The sequence below is a fragment of the Callospermophilus lateralis genome, chromosome 7 (genome assembly GCF_048772815.1).
Source record: "Callospermophilus lateralis isolate mCalLat2 chromosome 7, mCalLat2.hap1, whole genome shotgun sequence".
NCBI lineage: Eukaryota > Metazoa > Chordata > Mammalia > Rodentia > Sciuridae > Callospermophilus > Callospermophilus lateralis.
This window is the reverse complement of record NC_135311.1, coordinates 107,193,347-107,212,118: the sequence shown is the minus strand read 5'-3', so window position 1 is coordinate 107,212,118 and position 18,772 is coordinate 107,193,347. Positions and strand designations below refer to the sequence as shown.

The following is an 18,772-nucleotide window of genomic DNA, read 5'->3' as shown; positions in this document are numbered from 1 at the left end:
TAAGATTATTATCTATGTGCTTTTTAATGAAGGGAGATACCTCACTTCTTTTACTTGATTATAAATTCCATGAGGACAAAAATTTTGTTTTATCATTTGTAGCAAAAGAAATGGAGCATCAGTAGTAAGAAGTTCAGAGATTATCTAGTCCACTTCAGACATTTTATACATGAAATTCAAGAAAGTTTAAGTGACCTACTCACTGAAAGTAAATGAGTAAATGATTAATACACTCAAAGCACTTGGAACAGGACCTGACAACATTCATCAATACTAACTACTGTTATTGTTAGCTTAAAACCCATATCACCTGTCATACCAACACACTCTATTGCACGGAATGATTAAGACTTCGTGTCCCTTTGTACACAGCAGTCAAGATTATTTTTTGGCCAGCTATTTTGCCTCCATTTCTCCCTTACTCTGTTTTCCACTTTTGCCCTAGTTTACTCACAATTGATCACTAAAATAAAAGTTCTCAACAAATATTCTATAGTATCATTTCCTACTCTACCTCATTACAATCAAAATAAAGTCCCTCCAAATCTCTGCTATTTAACAAAGAAGTGGCTACCCACTTAGACCTTTAGATTTGGCTAGCCACATTTGAGATAGATGATAGGCATAAAATATATACTGGGTTTTGAAGACTTAATATAAAACATATGTAAAATATCAATAAATCTTATATTAATTACATGTTGAAAGACTAATATTTTAATGTACTGATATAGATAAAATATACTATTAAAATTAATTTTATCTGCTACTTTCAATTTTTTCATGTAGCCACTAAAAATTTTAAAAAACATATATCCTTGGCTTGAATTTGAGATCCATGTTGTATTTCTATTGCACAACACTGCTGTAATTGTGCTTACTGGAACTGCCAAGTCTCTTTCCAATTTGTAACATATGCAAAAAGGCATGAATGCTTTTCTCAAGTACAATGCTACAAATTCCAACATTTTTAAAAACAATATTTAACAACTATCCCAAAAGAAAGTAGGAAAAGGGAGGTTAATGAAAATCAGATGGGACAAATAGAAAATTATAAGCAAGGCAGTTGCCTTAAACCATATTCTTAAAGATTTAAAAGATCATAAACATGTTCATGGCTGTACTTACACTCAGAAATGAGCTGAAAAAGCTGTAATCTCTCATCTTTGGCTGACCTTGAAGTTCTGATAAAGTTTGAAATGAAAACTAATGCCAACTTGCAAACTGCTTGCCAAGGCATAGAAAGCATACCCCAATATGCACACAGAGATCTTTAGCAAAAGCCAATAAGAGATTCATTGGTTCAAAGCATTTAAGGAAATATAAGTGACATCATTAACAGACCATAAGCCAACTAAGCAAAGACTTCAGTGGTCACACATGACTAAGAATACATTTACACAATTCATTCAGGAAAATAAATAAGTAAGCAGCAGCAACAATAGTCAATAAACCTGAGGGATAAGACAGCCTGATTTACAGAATTCTACACTACATTATTTAAAATGTCCAGTTTTCAAAAAAAATCACAATATTCAAAGAAATACAAAGCTTGACCCACAAACAGAAAAAGCAGCCAATACTAACATCCTGAGGAGGCCCAGAATTTGGGCTTATTAATCAATGACTTTAAATCTATCATAAATATGCAGAAAGGATTAAAGGAAATCTTGACTAAAAAGCAAAAGGAAAGAATCTCAATGCTGTCTCATCAGGTAGAGAATATCAATAGATACTAATTAAATATTTTAGAAGAACCAAACTGTTGAAAATTACCAAACTTTCATGAAAAATTCACTAAAGAAATTAAAAGCAGACATGAGCTATCAGAAGAAAAAATTTAAGTGAAAGTGTTTCAATTATTGTTATGGTTTAGATATGAGGTGTGTCCCCCAAAAGCTCATGTGTAAGATAATGCAAGAATTTTCAGAAATGTAATGACAAGATTATGACAGGTGTGACCTAATCAATGAACTAATGCTCTGCTAAGGATTGACTGGGTGATAACTGTAGGCAGGTAGGATATGGCTAGAGAAAGTAGATTGTGGGTGTTACATTTCATCCTTTGTTGAATGGAACTTTCTCTTTACTTCCTGGCTTTCATGTCCTGGGTTGCTTTCTTCTGTCCTACCCTTCCACCCAGAGGTTCTGCCTCACTTTGGGGCCAGAGCTGTGGAGTTAGGGACCATTCACTGAACCTCTGAATCCATGAACCAAAATAAACTTTCCCTTTACATTATTTTTGTCAGGTCTTTCGGTCACAGTGACAAAAATGCTGACTTTTTTATTACCCAAACCGAGGAACAAAAAAGAAGAATGAAAACAAAAATGAACAGTCAGAGAGACCTGAAGGGACACCATCAAGCACAGCACAATAAATATAGTGGGAACCCCAAATGGAGAGAAGAAAGGGCCAAGAAGAATATTTCAAGAAATAATGGATAAGCACTCCTAAAGTTTAAAGAAAAACAATCAACACATTCAATAAGATCAAAGAACTCCATGTTACACACATAATCAAATTTTCAGTAGAACATAGTCAAAAGAATTCTCAACAGAGAATTTTGAAAGCAAAAAGAGAAAACTGATTCATCAGGTTCCAGAAATCCTTAATAAGAATGAACATGACACCAGAATAAAGTGTGATGACTTATTTAAAGGAAGAAAACTTTCAATAATATCCAAAAAAGTATTCAAAAAGGAAGGACAATTAAGAGAGTCTCCAATAAACAACAACTGAAATAATTCATCACTAGAAGAACTTCCCTGAAAAGAAATATTAAACAGCCCCTCAGATTCAAATGAAAGGATACTAGATAGCACCTCATAACCACATGAAAAAATAAGGAGCACCAGAAATGGTGAATATAAAAAGTATATAAATATATTTTCCTCTTATTTCTCTAAAACAAAGGACAATTAAATAAAGCACCAATTATTATACTATGCTGATGAGCTTATATGTAAAAGATGCAGTTTATATGTGAATAATATTATGAAGAAGATGAGGAAGAACAGAACAAAACAACAGCATTTCAAAAGTATACAACTGAAATTAAGTTGGTAACAATTGGTACTATATTATTAAAAATTAAGATGTTAACTGTAAATATCAGGACAACCACTTAAAATACTAAAAATAGACGCAAGGAACTTAAAATGGTACACTAGAAAAATAAGTCAGTTATGGAGGAGTGGAGAAAGAAAAAAATATAGAAATAAATAGTAAAATGATAGAATTAAATCTATCTTATGGTAATATTAAATGTAAATTAATTAAACATTCTAATAAAAAAAAAAGAGCCGGGCACAGTGGTGCGCCTATAATCCCAGCAGCTTGGGAGAATCATGAGTTCAAAGCCAGCTTCAGCAAAAGTAAAGCACTAAGCAACTCAGTGAGACCCAGTCTCTAGATAAAATACAAAATAGGGCTGGGTAGGTGGTTCCGTGGTTGAGTGCTGAGTTCAATCCCTGGTACCAAAAGAGAGAGAGAGAGAGAGAGAGAGACAGAGAGAGAGAGAGAGAGAGAGAGAGAGAGAGAGAGAGAGAAAAGCAGACTTGATTAAAAACTATCATCCAGCTGGGTGAGGTGATACATACCTGTAATCCCAAGGACTCAGGGGACTAAGGCAAGAGAATTCCAATTTAGGGAGGCCCTAAGCAACTTAGTGAAACCCTGTCTCAAAACAAAACAAAACAAAACAGAAGAGGGACTAGGAATATAGCTCAGTGGGCATGCCCCTGAGTTAAATCCCCAATACCAAACAAACAAACTATCATACAGCTTCTTAACCCTGCATCTTAACAAAGGAACATGTACATCTGGATTAAAAGATGTCAGGCTCCGAGATCCTTCCTAAAGGCAAGCAACAGAAGCACTCACAAAGGAAAGGAAATATGTTCACTGAGAAAACAATTGGAAGATTTAAATATCTTATCCAATAACCCAGACCCAGAACCCAGCCTTAAAAACAAAAAATGACCTCAAAAGTGAAATTCAGAATAAAGCTCAAACTTATACTCATTTTTTCTATAGAGGTGGCATAGTATATGGAATTCTAGGTAAACAGTAACTTTTAGGAGAAATCATTGGGTTTATGAAGACTATTCAATGGCCTGGGACAAATTCTGTTTTGCACTTAGAAAAGACTATAATTGATAGCACAGTGCTATGTAACAAACACAGTCCAGGTGTATCGACAGATCAGTCTTCCTGTGATGTGAGTTTAGTCAGTGAAAAGAGAGAAGGAGGTAAGGGTGACTGTTTTTTCTTTGGTGGATTTGGATGTTGGGCTGATAAGAGAAATTTGTGGAAAGCTTTTCCCTATACTCAGTGGGGCAGAAACAAGGGAAGGTCAGTTTGACCTTGAGTCTGAGGCAGGTTCTAATGCCTTTTAATTTCCATTAGATAAAATTGCTCACCATGCCCAAAATGCCATACTCTTGTTGTTGTCTTATTCTCTGGGTCCCAACAGTAGTCTTTTGTGTCATTTTTTTGTTGTTTCACTCAGCCTAATGTTTTGAAATCTAGCCATGTTGTGTTTATCTCTAGTTTTTCCTTATTGCTAGAAAGTACTCCCTATTATGAAAATCATTACAATGTATGTAACCTTCGGTGTCTAGCTTCTTTTCTCCTCTTTGTGTAGACAAAAAGTCAAAGGAAGAAGAACTGAAACTTAGAGAGTAAACTGGAGATTACAAAATGAGGTAGAGGTGGTGTATGTTCAGGTCTCCTTAGCAGCCCAAATGGACTACTTTGTAGGCCCTAGGATCATCTGTGGATGATCAACATTATTTGTCAATAGAAAAACACAAATCAAAACCACAATGAGATATTACTTCCCATCTAGTAGGATGGCTAAAATAAAAATATAAACAAAAAAACAAAAAATTGAATTCTCATATATCACTGATAAAAACATAAAATGGTGCAGCCACTATGGAAAAATGTTTAACAGTTCCTCAAAAAAATTAAACAGAGTTACCATAAAATCCAGCAATTCCACTCCTGGGTATACACCCAATAGCATTGAAAGCACAGGTCCATACAAAAAGGTATTCGCAGGTATGGCAGCATTATTCACAATATCAAAAAAGTAAACATAACCCAACTATTCATCAACTAATGAATGGATAAGCAAAATGTGGTATATCCACACAATGGAATATTATTTAACCATAAAAATGAAAAAAGAACTGATATATGCCACAACATGTATAAATGCTGTGCTTAGTAAAAGAAGTCAGATACAATGTTGCATATTATTTGTTTCTATTTATAGAAATGTACAGAATAGTCAAATCTGAACAATATCAGTTGTATTCAGGGGAAAATGGAAAAGTTAATGATTCAAGATTTCCTTATTTGGGGATGAAAAGTTGTGGAATTAGTAGCAATTATTGAACAACTTTGAAAATACAATAAATTTAATGAACTGTATACCTTATTATATGCCATTTGCATTATATCTCAAAAAAGTAAAATGATAAAAAAGATATACTGTAAAATCACTAATCAGAAGAAAGCTGGAGAGGCAATCAGATATAAAGTAGATATCAGAAAGAAAAAGATTACCAAGCAGAAAGTGGAACATTTGTGATGGATTAAAAATTTGATTGATAACACATAACAAAATTAATTCTATAAGCACCTAATCACAAAGTATTAAAGTAAATGAAGCAAAAAATTACACAATTAAATTTAAGTACTTTTTGCTCAGTAATTGATAAAATAAGCAATCAAACAATCATTAAAGACATAGAAGATATAAACAACAACATTCAGTAATTTGCCCTAATTGTCATTTACAATACATCATCCAACAACAGAATGATCCACATTTTTTTCCAAGTTCACAGAAAAGCAGTCACTATGATAGATGACATTGTGGCTATTAAAAAAACTTAATAAACATGAAAAGACTAAAATCATGCAATGTATATTTTTTAACCACAATGAAATTAAAATAGATATCAATAATATAAAAATATCTGAAAAAAAAACCTAAATATTTAGAAATTAAACAATGCAATACTAAATCACTCATGGTTCAAAGAAGAAATTATAAGACAAATTAGAAAATACTTCCAACCACATAAAAATGAAAAGACAAAATATCAACATGGTATGATGTAATTAATTCACTTCTAAAAGGTATATTGTAGTGTACAATTTTAGAAATTCACTTCAATTTTTTTCTTCTGCAGGAAGGACTTCACAAAATATAAGCCACATTCATGATAAAAGTTTACAGGAAACCAGGAACTGAAGGCAATTTCTTCAACTGATAAAACATTATCAGTGACAAAGCCTAAGTCTGCCATCAAGAATATTTAATGTTGAAAGACTGAATGTTTGTTTCCTAATATCAGCATAAGGCTAAGTTGGCCACTCTGAATACCTCTATTCCACAATGCAAGTTCTAGCCAGGAAAAAGGAAAAAAAAAGTATTTAAGTGATAAAAGACATACTGATTAAACATGAAGAAACAAAATTATATATTTTCAGACCACACACTTGTGGTCTATATAAATATGCTACCTGAAAAAATAAAGAAGGGAGGTGAAGTCATAGAATCATATCCAAAAATCAATTTTATATCTGGCAAAAACAATTTAAACTTTTTTTAAAATACCAGTAGTAAAAGGATCAAAACATGAACAACTTAGATATAAATTTAACAAAGTATGTGTAAAACATGCACACTGAAACTAGAAACATTACTGAAAGAAGATGAAAATCTAAATAAATGGAAATATATATAACAGGTTTATGAATTAAAAAACTAAATATTGTTAAGATATCAATTCTTCCAAAATTGATCTATAATTGCAGTGTCATCACAAGTACTAAGCAAACCAACAAAATTGACAGTAGACAAATTTACTTCAAATGAAAACTAATGTTTTCATTTCACAATCTGAAATATTTCAAAGACAAAAAAAATGAAATTAGAACAGGTGAAATGAAAAGAATTAGTACATCTTTTAAAAGACAAAATGAGAATCTTGGAAAATTAGGTTAATAAAGTTAAAAATCCAATGAAGGATTTAAATTTTTGAATCAATAAATAAGAATTTAATACTGAAGAATCCTCTAAAAAACTAGAAGATACGAACATAAACATCTCTCACACTCACACACACACATACACACACACACACACACACACACACACACACACAGAGAATGCACTTAAAACCCAAGGAACAGATAAAGATTCCAACACATACCTAGTGGCACTGTTAGAAGAAAAGCTAAGAGAGAACAGCAGAAACACTATTTAAAGGTATAATAACCAAGAATTTTCAGAGCTAAAGAAACCCATAAATTCTCAGATGGAAAGTATAGACTCAGTGGAAAAGGATGGAACTAAATCTATATATCTATATATCACAGTATACTGGAATACATCAAAGATAAAATGCAAATATATTACCATAGTACAGGTTTTAAGATATCTCCATTAAAAACTGGTAGATATACAAGCAAAAGTATTTAATATGAAATTAAAGGTATTTCAGAGTAAATAAGCTTGATGTGATGATGACAGAACAAATGACACTACATATTATTTTCAAGTATATAGTATTTATAACTATTAGAAGGTATTCAGATGAATGGAAATAAAAATAGTATCATGCAGACCATTTTTCACTACTGTCATAGATTTTTACATGTGCTTGTCTGAGATAAAAAAGACTCAGCTGGTAAAATATTATTTCTGGGTGTGCCTGTGAGGTGTTTCCAGAATACCCTAGTATTTGAATCAACAGACTGAGTAAAAAGAAGCTGCCCTCACCAATGTGGGCAGGCATCAATCTATTGTGGATCAGGACAGAACAAAAAGAGCAAAAAGGGAAGCTTTGTTCTCCTTGAGCAGGGACAGTCATATTATACCCTTTTGGACTCCAAGACTTATACTACTGGCTCTTCAGGTTCTCAAGTTTTTGGACTCGAACTGAATTATACCACCTAGTTGTAAGAATATGTATTATGGGACTACTCCGCCTCCATATCAAGTGAGGAAATTTCCATAAGAAACTATATATACCCTACTGGTTCTGTTTCTCAGGACACTAATACACTACCCAAATGCAATTATTAAAATACCACAATAAAGGATGACATGTATGTGTCTATGTAGGTGTACAGGTATATAATTAGTATTGGGGAGGCAGAATAGGAGCACATGTGTACACACAAACTATGCACGTAGGGATTGACATAAATGCTTAAATAGCTTATATAGTACAGTAGAAATTACAATAAAAATTATAAACTATGCGGTGCCAAATAATTTTAAAACAGTACTATCACTATTTCTGTGGTGCTAATTAAGCAACACTTGGAAGTAAATCAAGGGCCTTAAAGCAGATATTACTATGAGGCAAATATTAAGAAATGCAGAGGAAGGAGAAATACAAAACTTAGAACAGTGATTACACAAAAGGACAAAGGACGATTTTATTAGGAAAAGACATACAGGAGGCTTCACCTTCATCTGTAATGTTTTGCTTCTTAAGCTGGTAAGAAGGTATATGGGTATTCATGTTACTCTTTATAACTGTATGTCTGAAATATTTAAATAAAACTTTATAAATAAGTACAAGACTCAAATATGAAAATCTCATCTATAAACATAAACAAAAGAGCCTAAATTTTTTTAATATTTTATTTTTTAGTTGTAGATGGACACAATATCTTTATTTTATTTTTTTATGTGGTGCTGAGGATCGAACCCAGGGCCTCACACGTGCTAGGCAAGCACTCTACTGCTGAGCCACAACCCCAGCTCAAGCCTAAAATTCTTAAAAAGCCAATTAAATCCAATGTTTTAAACAGTGAAAAGCTAAAAAAAGAATAGATGAAGGAAAATGAAAAGTGTTTGACATCAAAAAGTGTTCTTTTTTTTTTTTTACAAAAAATGAAAGCAATATTTCATTAGATTGAAATATATTCAAAATAATTCAGCACTGAAGATATTTTTGTAATTAGAAAATAAGAGGTATTAGAGCTCAATTCATGAAAACCTGGCACTCAATATTATATTATGTTTAACTACATAAGAAATATCAGAGATATAAAAAAATGTGGTTCATTATCAGTAACCCCATAAGTTTCTGGTTAAAAACTTCAGAAGCATAATTTAAAGTCAGAAAAAAAAAAGAAAAAGGAAAGAAAAAACCACAGGGCTGGGGCCGTATCTCAATGGTAGAGCACTTGCCTTGCACATGTGAGGCACTGGGTTCGATCCTCAGCACCACAAGAAAATAAATAATAAAGATATTGTGTTCATCTACAACTAAAAAACAAATTTAAAAAACCACAAAGATGCCAATTGTTTTCCCTATTATTTAACATAATATTGAAGATAATAGGCAATGGCATAAGTAAGGACAAAGAAAAAGAAAAGGATTATATAAGAGAAGGCAAAACTATATGTATTTGCAGAGAACATGTTTTTTCACATAAAAATCGAGGTAACTATTAGAATGAATGTGAAATATTAGCAATGTTGCTGAATCCAAAATTAAAATAAAAAACATGCAACAAAGATGCCCAAAGATGTAATAAAAACTTTCATGGGAGCACAATTTATAATATCCCCAACTGCAACCAATGAAAATATCCATCAACAATAGAATGGATAAATAAAGGATGGTATATTATATAAAGGGATTAAAATTACTATTGCGCTTCACAAAAATCATATGGATGGGTTTTTACAAAGAAATTAGACATAAAAGAGTTTATATAAGTAAATATAGAGTGGACAAGCCAATATACTTCAAAAGTTCTGAGTATACTGTGATGAAAGGAGGACAGGAAGGAAGATAGGCAGAGTAGCTGAGAAGGTGAAATCCCAATGGGGTAATCTGAGTTGCTGATAATATTCTAATTCTTAGTGATTATGCACTAAGGATTTGTGTACTTTCTGAATATATGCTACAGTTCCATAAAATATTAATTAAAAAAAATTAAGCCTGGTACGGTGGTGCACGCCTATAATTCCAGCAGCTGGGGAGGCTGCGGCAGGAAGATCTCGAGTTCAAAGCCAGCCTCAGCAAAAGCAAGGTGCTAAACAACTCAGTGAGACCCTGTCTCTAAATAAATACACAGTAGGGCTGGGGATGTGGTTCTGGGGTTGAATGCCCCTGAGTTCAATCCGCATTACCAAAAAGAAAAAACTAAATCAACAGCACACAATAGATAAAGGGAATTTTTATTTGTTAATTAAAATAAATATGCTAATTTTTTTAAAAAACCTACACGCTTTATTTACCAGCAACAAAAAATGACAAAATGAAACACGAGTATTACTAAAATAAAACAAAAACAAAGGGGAAAAATAAGCTTCAGCTGTAAGATATTTTTTAATACTTTTAGTTATAGATGGCACACACCTTTTTAAAATTTATTTATATTTATATGATGCTGAGGATCATATCTAGTGCCTCACATATGCTAGGCACCACTGAGCCACAACCCTAGCCCTTAGCTGTAAGATTTTTTGAAAATTATATTGCATATAACCAATAGAGGTTTAATGTCCAAACATATTCGGCAAGAAAAAAAAAAAAAAAAAACTCCCACATTTCTCAAGAGCAGAAGATGTGACTTCTGGCTAGTCACAGAAAAATAAATTATTAGGACCAGAGACTGAAGGTATGTAGCCACAATCCAAGGAATATGTAAGAAGCAAGCTAGAAAAGGCAAGAGAATCCTTCTCTGCTACTCTCTTCAGAGGGAGCTGTGCCCTGCTGACATGTTTACTCTGCTTTTCTGGCTTCCAGCAATTTTAGAGAATAAATTTCTGTTGTTTGAAGACACCAATTTTTCACAAGTCCTAGAACTAATATGATACCCTAAGATTTCATTTCTACATTTACTCCTTATGAGCACTGGGTCTGCATTCAAAAAGAACCAAAACACTCCTTTTATAACAACTATTTTGTAACCCTATCTACACACATAACAAAAAAATAAATCAATGACTTAACTGAAATTTTAAAAGAAAAATAAAGAAATAATTTATAATAAAATACATATTTTTACATGTAAATGCTAGGGCAGGACCAAGTTGAAATGTTTATATTTGTATCTACATAAAATCCATGTGAAATTGAGAGTTTCAAATATGGAATATAAGTGACACATACTTGCAAATCAAACAAGCAGGACAAACACTGGTGCTGTATTTTACAAAAAAAAAAAAAAAAAGTAGTTTTAACAGAGTTTCAAATAAAGCAAAGTACAAAACTTCCTCAATTTACATGGCAATTTCTGAAAAAAATTTACTATATTTTAAAACTCTTCTTTAAAAAATTTAAATGACTAGTTATACCTAAAAAAATTGGATTATTATATTATCCATCTCTAATAATTAAAAACATTTTCTCATCTACATACAGTATCCCCTCCATCTGTGTTTTCACTTTCTGTGGTTACAGTTATCCCTGTTTAATCCAGTCCAAAAAGATTAAATGGAAAATTCCAGAACTGAACAATGCATAGTTTTTAAATTGTTGCCATTCTGAGTAGCATAATGAAATACCATGCTGTCATGACCCATCCAGCCTGGGATATGATTCATTCCTTTGTCTACAGTATCCATGCTGTATACATATCAACCAATTAGTCACTTAGTAGCCATCTTGGTTATCAAATTGAAACAAACAGTGCTTGTGTTCCAGCAACTTTTATTTTACTTAATAATGACTCCAGCAATTCAAATATGCCAAAGAAAATCCATAATGTAATTTCTTTAAATGAAAAGGTAAAAGTTCCTGACTCAATAAGAACAGAATTGTCTGATAAGGTTGCTAATATCCATGGTAAGAATAAATCTTTTATCTGTGAAATTGTGAAGAAGGAAAAAGAAATTTGTTCTAGTTTTGTAGTTGGAGTTCAAACTGCAAAAGCTCCAGACACAGTCCATGATAAGGGTTTAGTTAAGATTGAAAAGACATTCGATTATAGGGTTGGTACTATCTGCAATTTCAGGCATCCAATGGGGGTCTTAGAACATATCTTCTGCCAATAAGGGGAGACTACTGTATTAAGAGGGAAACCAAGTCATGCATAATACAATACAATTAATACTAATAGGACTTCCCAAGCACTATGACAAACAATGGGTGTCAATAAATGTCTAAAATGCTCCCAACAGCACATATACACCCTTGAGAACAACCAATATGGACACTAGGAGATACTTACAAATACACTCACTGGAACATTGTAAAATAAAAAAGGGAAAACTACTGGTATTTAAAGCCAATCAATAGAAACAGGTGCAGAGATGCATGCCTATAATCCCAGCAATTTGGGAGACTGAGGAGGGTTGTAAGTTAGAGACCAGCCTTGGCACTTAGCAAGATCCTGTTTCAAACTTTAAAAAAGTTGAAAAGGTCTGGAGATGTATCTTAGTGGCACAGCACCCCTGGATTCAATCCCCAGTACCACATATATACATACACATACACACACACACACACACACACACACACACACACAATCATAGGAAAACAAAAATGAAGTAGACCTGCAAAAATCAATACTGACAAATCTCAAAAATAACAAAGTAGAAAAAGCAAGCTGCCTACAGTAAGAAACTGTGGAAAATTTTTAAACAAACAAAATAATAGGAATTGTAGTATATAGACACACAAATACGTAGTAAAAGTACAAAAGCCTGAATGAAGAACAAAATGCTCCAACTTCAGAATATTTGATTATACCCTAAATCTAGGAAGGGAGAAAGGAAAATGGGGTCAGAAAGAGGTATAAAAGAGGCCTCAATTATATCTGTAAATTTTATTTCTTAAAAACAAAAACGTGCACCGAACATAAAATGCATCATTGTTAAATGCGGGTAGGCCATAGTGTTCAGTATTTATGTTTTTTATGTAAATCCTAAGTATTTTACAATTTAAAAAGTTTCTAAATCTACATTCCAGGAAAATTTGCCACCAACTATATAGCATGACTGTGATTGAGACACTACTACACAGTATCCTGAGTAAGGATCATAAAGATGAACAAGTGTTCAAAAGAGTAGTGACGGAAGAGGACCCCTGTCTATTTGCCTCAATGCTATCATTAATTTGAGTTAGATAATGTGGTAAAGTAGGCATGCATAAAGAAAGGAAGGAAGGAAGGAAGGAAGGAAGGAAGGAAGGAAGGAGGGAGGGAGGGAAGGAGGGAGGGAGGGAGGGAGGGAATTATTTAACTCCAAACTGACACTCACATATAGCATAGAAAATGGACTGGTTTCACTGCCTCAGCATTGGCATTGAGCTTTACTTTCATTTATCCCTTCTATTTTCCCAAATAATCTCAGAGAAACTGATACCCTAAATAAAAGGAGCAACAAGGTAAAGAGAGCAGCAAAAAAGTACTTCTTCCAATGAAAGATAATATATTTCAAATATTAAAAGTATTTATTGAAAAAAATGTTAAGTGTTGGGAAATTTAATTCTTTTGATGCTCTTAAAAAACAAATTACTGGCATATCTTATTATTCTCTAAAGATTCATTGAGAAAAGTCACACTTTTCTCCCAGCAACATATTTTCCCTCAAGTCAGGTGGTTCTGTTCAGCAACACAAAATGTTGCATAATACATCCAAACCTTTCATATTTTACTGCTCTCATATTAGATATTATAACACATATTACAATATGAGATTACTACTAATGTAAGATAACATCAACAGCAACAAAACATGTAAGGGAGAAAGGTTAGCGGAGTGCTACACTTGCAACAGACAAGAAGAAACAGAACATTTAACTTCCCAATTTATAGGAATTGGGAAAAAGTTATATTTAACCACAAAAGAAAAAAAATCAGGCACTAACACAATGTGAGATGTTCTATATCTGAGCCTTGTCCCTTCAAAAGATAATGTCCATAAAAAGATTTTTACAAGAATGAATGCTCAGAGTAGCTTTATCCATGACAATTGCAACCTGGAAACAACTCGAATACAATGGATAGCATCAAACTGAAAAGCTTCTTCACAACAAAGGAAACAATCAACTGAGTAAAGAGACAAACCTCTGGAATGGAAAAAGTATTTCCAAATCCTATGTCTGATGAAGAGTTCATTCTAAAGCACACATGGATCAAAAGAACTCAATAGCAAGAACACAAAAACCTGATTTAAAAATGGGTAAAGGTCCTGAATAGATATTTCTCAAAAGAAAGACATACAAATGGCCAACAGGCATATTAAAAGGTGCTTCCATCTCTAATCAAAGAAATGCAAATCAAAACCACACTAAGATATCACCTCACAGTTAGAATGGCTATTATCAAAAAGGCAAAAGATAGCAATGAAGAACAAAATGCTTATTGGCAAAGAGTGTGCAGAAAAGGAAATCCGAGCATTGGGTTGGTGGAAATATAAATTAGTATAGCCATTATAAAAAACCATATGGGGCTTCTTCAAATAATTAAAAATAGAACTACCATATGATCTTGCAAACCTACTTCTCTCTATATATCCAAAGGAAATCAAATCATTTTCTTTGAAAGGAAGAGTGTAGAAGAGGTATCTGCATGCCCAAATTCATTGCTGCATTATTTCCAATAGTCAAGATGCAGAATCAGCCTAATTTTCCACCAGTGGATGAATTAATTTTTTAAAATGTGGCATATATTTTTTGCCTGACACACTGTTGAACCTTAAAAAAAAAAGGAGAACCTGTCATTTGCAACAATATGCATAAATCTAAAGGACTAAATAAAATAATTGTATGCTAAATAAAATAAGCCAGGTACAGAAAAACAAACAGTGCATTATTTCATTTATGCACAGAATCTAAAAACATTGAAACTCATAAGAGCAGATTGTAGAATGGTGGTTGTCAGGGTCTGGTAAGTGGTATAGGAAATGAGGAGATGTTGGGGTGCAAAGTTTCTGTTAAGGTAAATAAGCTCTGAAAATATATTGTATATTGCAAAACATAGGACTACAGTTAACAATAATGGATTATATACTTTAAAAATCCAAAGAAAATAGATCTTAAGATCTACTTAAGATGACATACAAAAAAAGTATGTGAGACAATGGGTATTCTAATTATCTTTAATCATTTCACAGTGTATACATCCGTGAAAACATCATTTTGTACACTGAATATGTCCATTTTTATTTGTCCATTAAAAAAGAATGGGTTAATGTACACATTCAAGAGAATACAATTCAGAGGAACAAATCACAGATACACATAACATAGTTGAACCTCAAAACCATGCTGGGCAGATACAAAATACTGAAAACTACACACTTCAACTACTAAGTTCAAGAACTGGCAAACTAATCTAGAGTAAAAAAAATCAGAATAGTAGTTCTTTTTGCATGTGGCTTGAGAGGAGCATGAGGGAAGTTTGTGGTGTGATGGAAGGGTTCTAAATCTCAAATGCATGAATATATCTAAATTCACTGTAAATAAAAAGAGTAACATCATGGGAAAGGAAAAAATAGAACTGCTCTGTATTAAAATGATTAATAAAGACCTAACACATTGTCAAATTCACATGTAAACTTTGGATCTTAGTTTGAAAAAATTCACTATAAAGTTATTCTTTTGACAATACAGAAAACCTGAACATGGATTAGATATTAGGAAATTATCATTAATTGCTATTTGTGTGATAATACTGCAGTATCTAAGAGTGGAGCATCATGATGACAACAATTTGCTTTGAAATTTTCAGCAAGAAATATTTTATTTTTTATGCATATATACAGTGAAATCAAATAAATGTACATAGGTCGTGGGATACAAGTTATTCATTGAACGATTCTTCCAACTCCAGGTCTGAAAATTTTCACTTTAAAACTTGGGAGAAAGATCAATTTTCATAGATATAGGGTGCTCTCCAAGATATATTAAATGAAGACAAAAAAAATCAACATAAAGAATAGTTTATGTAATATACTGCCTATTATCTAAGAATAGAAGGAAAGTTAAGAAAAGGGGGAGTATGTGTATATCTGTTTATACTACAAACAATGAAAGTGGTTACCTTTTATCAGATAGGAGACAGAGAGACTGGAAATAAAACTTCCCTCAGTATATCATTTTATAGTTATGACCTTTTTGTCATGTAAATATAAAAAATAAATTGAAAAACTATAATCATAAAGATGTTTAAAATATCTCTATGATTCCTCTATACAATAAAAGTCAAATTAATCAAACTTGTTTAACTTATATGATTGCTAATAGTCTTTTGCTCCTTCTGAGAATCAGCCATATTTAAAAGGCTTCTACTGGAAAGAAATTGTTAAGAGATCTGCCCCTAAAATAGTTGTGCAACCCTGCACAAGCAATTTAGCCTCAATTTTCTCACCTGTAAAAGGGACTACATGCAAAGACTTCTTAGAACTATAAAATTCTGTAGCTCAAATGTTTATTTTTTAAAGTAAGAATATTTTCACTTACATAGTTTTCTTTAGCTTTGATGAATAACAAAGCTCCAATATACATTATTTATTTTCTGTGGTACAACTAATACAGAGAAGTCAAAATAGTGAGATAAAATGTATTTTTTCTGACTCCTTCAGGTAATAGTCAGTTGCAGCAGAGTACTTCCTCTTAGCAAGTTTGTATTGGCAATTGAGTGAAGTGGCAGCTAGCCTGTCAGACAGCTGTATGCCCAGGCTGCTAAATCCATTGGTTACAAAGTGGGGAAGAAGCAGCCAATAACAAAATCTATTGAGTTTTACTAATTGCCCAGAACAAGAGGTTTAAGAAGCTTCATGTATTCCGCTGCTAAACTACTTACTTTACAAAAAATAAATAAAATAATCAGCTTAAGATGCAAACATATAATGCTAATGATAGTTTCAGAGTAAACCTGCTGCAAGCTTGAACAGAAAACAAAAGCCCCAGAAATTTCCTTCCTATTTTGCCCCACCCAAGCTTCTTTTTTAAAGACCAAACGAAAGATCTAAAACAGTTCTGTGACTTTTCTGTAGGTTTAAGATCCGTGCAGCAGCAACCTCATTCAAAGTGAAGAAGGATATGGAAGAAAGAGAGGCATCTTGAAGCTCAGGTTAAGTGAAGAAAAAACTGCCTGTAGGGCATGCAGGAAGGAAATGCAGATGGGCCCCTGGGGCAGCACCCAGGGAAGTGGTGGTGAATATTTAAGTAAGAAGGAGAAGAAATGGAATTTGTTCCAAACTGTTTAAAAGTCTGTATCTACAGAATTAGAGAGGGGAGTGAAGGGCTCTTGGGATGATTTCCTCTAGAAAAAATAGGTTTGAGCTTTGTCTAAAGAGGAAAATTAGAAGGTTCTCTAGCAAATGCAAGGGAAGGAATTTAAAAACCCTTGGAAGGATCTGCAGCTATCACATTGGATGAAGTTTTCCCATACATGGAGGCTCTCTGCCTCGGCTGGATTGCCACAGGAGGCTGGGGAAAATGTACTTTTCAGTAAGTCTGGAGATGACTGGGTGGTGGCATTGCAAGTTTGGAGAATGAGGAGTTCCCTTCTAAAAGCTAAAGAGACTTGTGAAACAATTGGGAGGATGAGAAGGGATTCCTCGCAAAGTCGGGAGTCTGCAGACTTCAGAGGCCTGAACTAATTTCTGAGGAGTTGGGTTTCTCGGGTGTGGCCCCAGGAGGAGACCGCAAGGCACTTTGTGTAACAATGCCACATTTCACTTGTTGGACGTGGGGAATCCGCCCTGTGACTGAGAATAAAGGCCCCCGTCGTCACTAACGGGAAGCCTGGAATCGTGTCTAAAAGGGTGTGCCTGCAGCAATTTGGGAGGAAATGCCACACGCACCCCAGGCCCGGGACAAGGCACCCTAATCCTTTCTCACTAAGCCAACAGGAGAAGCAGAGAAGCGTTTGAAAAGAACACCACCGCTCCCAACTCACTGGAAAGTTGGAGGAAAGTGAGGAACTCTGGAGAGTTCGGAAATGATTTGAAAGCAACCCAACCGGAAGCTGGGATAAAACCAGAAAAACTGAGGTGGGCGTCAAGGCCTCGGCGTCGTCGGGAGTGGGAGGGTGCTCAGGACTTCGAGGTGACGTGGGGGTACTGCTCCCCGGCGATGAACCGGAGGGTGAAGGAGACTCTGGGGCATTCCGGGCTCTCGGAGGTGACGGGAGGGAGGCAAATCTGAGTCAGCTGCTGCGGGGGTAGAGGGGTTCCACCGTACTCACTGAGCGGATCTCCAGCGCCAGGGCGCATTGCAGCGCCTTTACCTTCGGCATCTGCCCGGGATCGGGCGGCGGGGAGGGACCCCGGCCACGGGCCCGAATGAGGCGGGGAGACGCGGGGCGGGACGGGGACGGGGAGGAGACGAGGTGGCGGCGGCGGTGGCAGCTGTGGCCCCCAGGCCGGGGCCCGCGGTCCAGCCTGGGTCCCGCCCGAGTAGCAGCAGAGCGCGGGGCGCGGACTCGTTGTCATGGCAGCCGGGAGGGTGGGGCCGGAAGAGAAGCCGGAGGGGACGCGCGAGGACGAGCGGCCGGGGGCGGGGCTTGGCGAAAGCCGGACGGGGCGTGGCCAAGAGGAGGCGTGGCTTCCGAAGGGGCGGGGGGCGGGGCCGGGCGTTCTTCTGTGACGTCAAGCGGTGGGCTCACAGGCCGCGGAAAGAGAGAACAGCTGTACCCTGGGGCAGGGCAGAGGTCAGGGAGTTGGCCTCAGAAGCCCCGAGTTCCAACCTGGTGATGGCAACTTGAGTTAGTGGTGACCCTTGTGGCCTCAGTTTCCCCTACTGTAAAATAATAATTGTTAGTCCTCCT

The 18,772-nt window shown here is 34.9% G+C and overlaps 1 protein-coding gene across 2 annotated transcripts in view; it reads right to left on the bottom strand.

The window, feature by feature from the left end:
* The window catches only part of Spata6 (spermatogenesis associated 6), a 119,624-nt gene extending 101,186 nt beyond the window's left edge, over positions 1-18,438 (bottom strand). For both annotated transcript variants that reach the window (XM_076860446.2, XM_076860447.2), the window contains exon 1: positions 18,191-18,438. In XM_076860446.2, the coding sequence (XP_076716561.1) occupies positions 18,191-18,241 (51 nt within the window). In that variant the 5' untranslated portion in view covers positions 18,242-18,438. The remainder of the gene's footprint in view (positions 1-18,190) is intronic.
* Between the last annotated feature and the right edge of the window lie 334 nt (positions 18,439-18,772).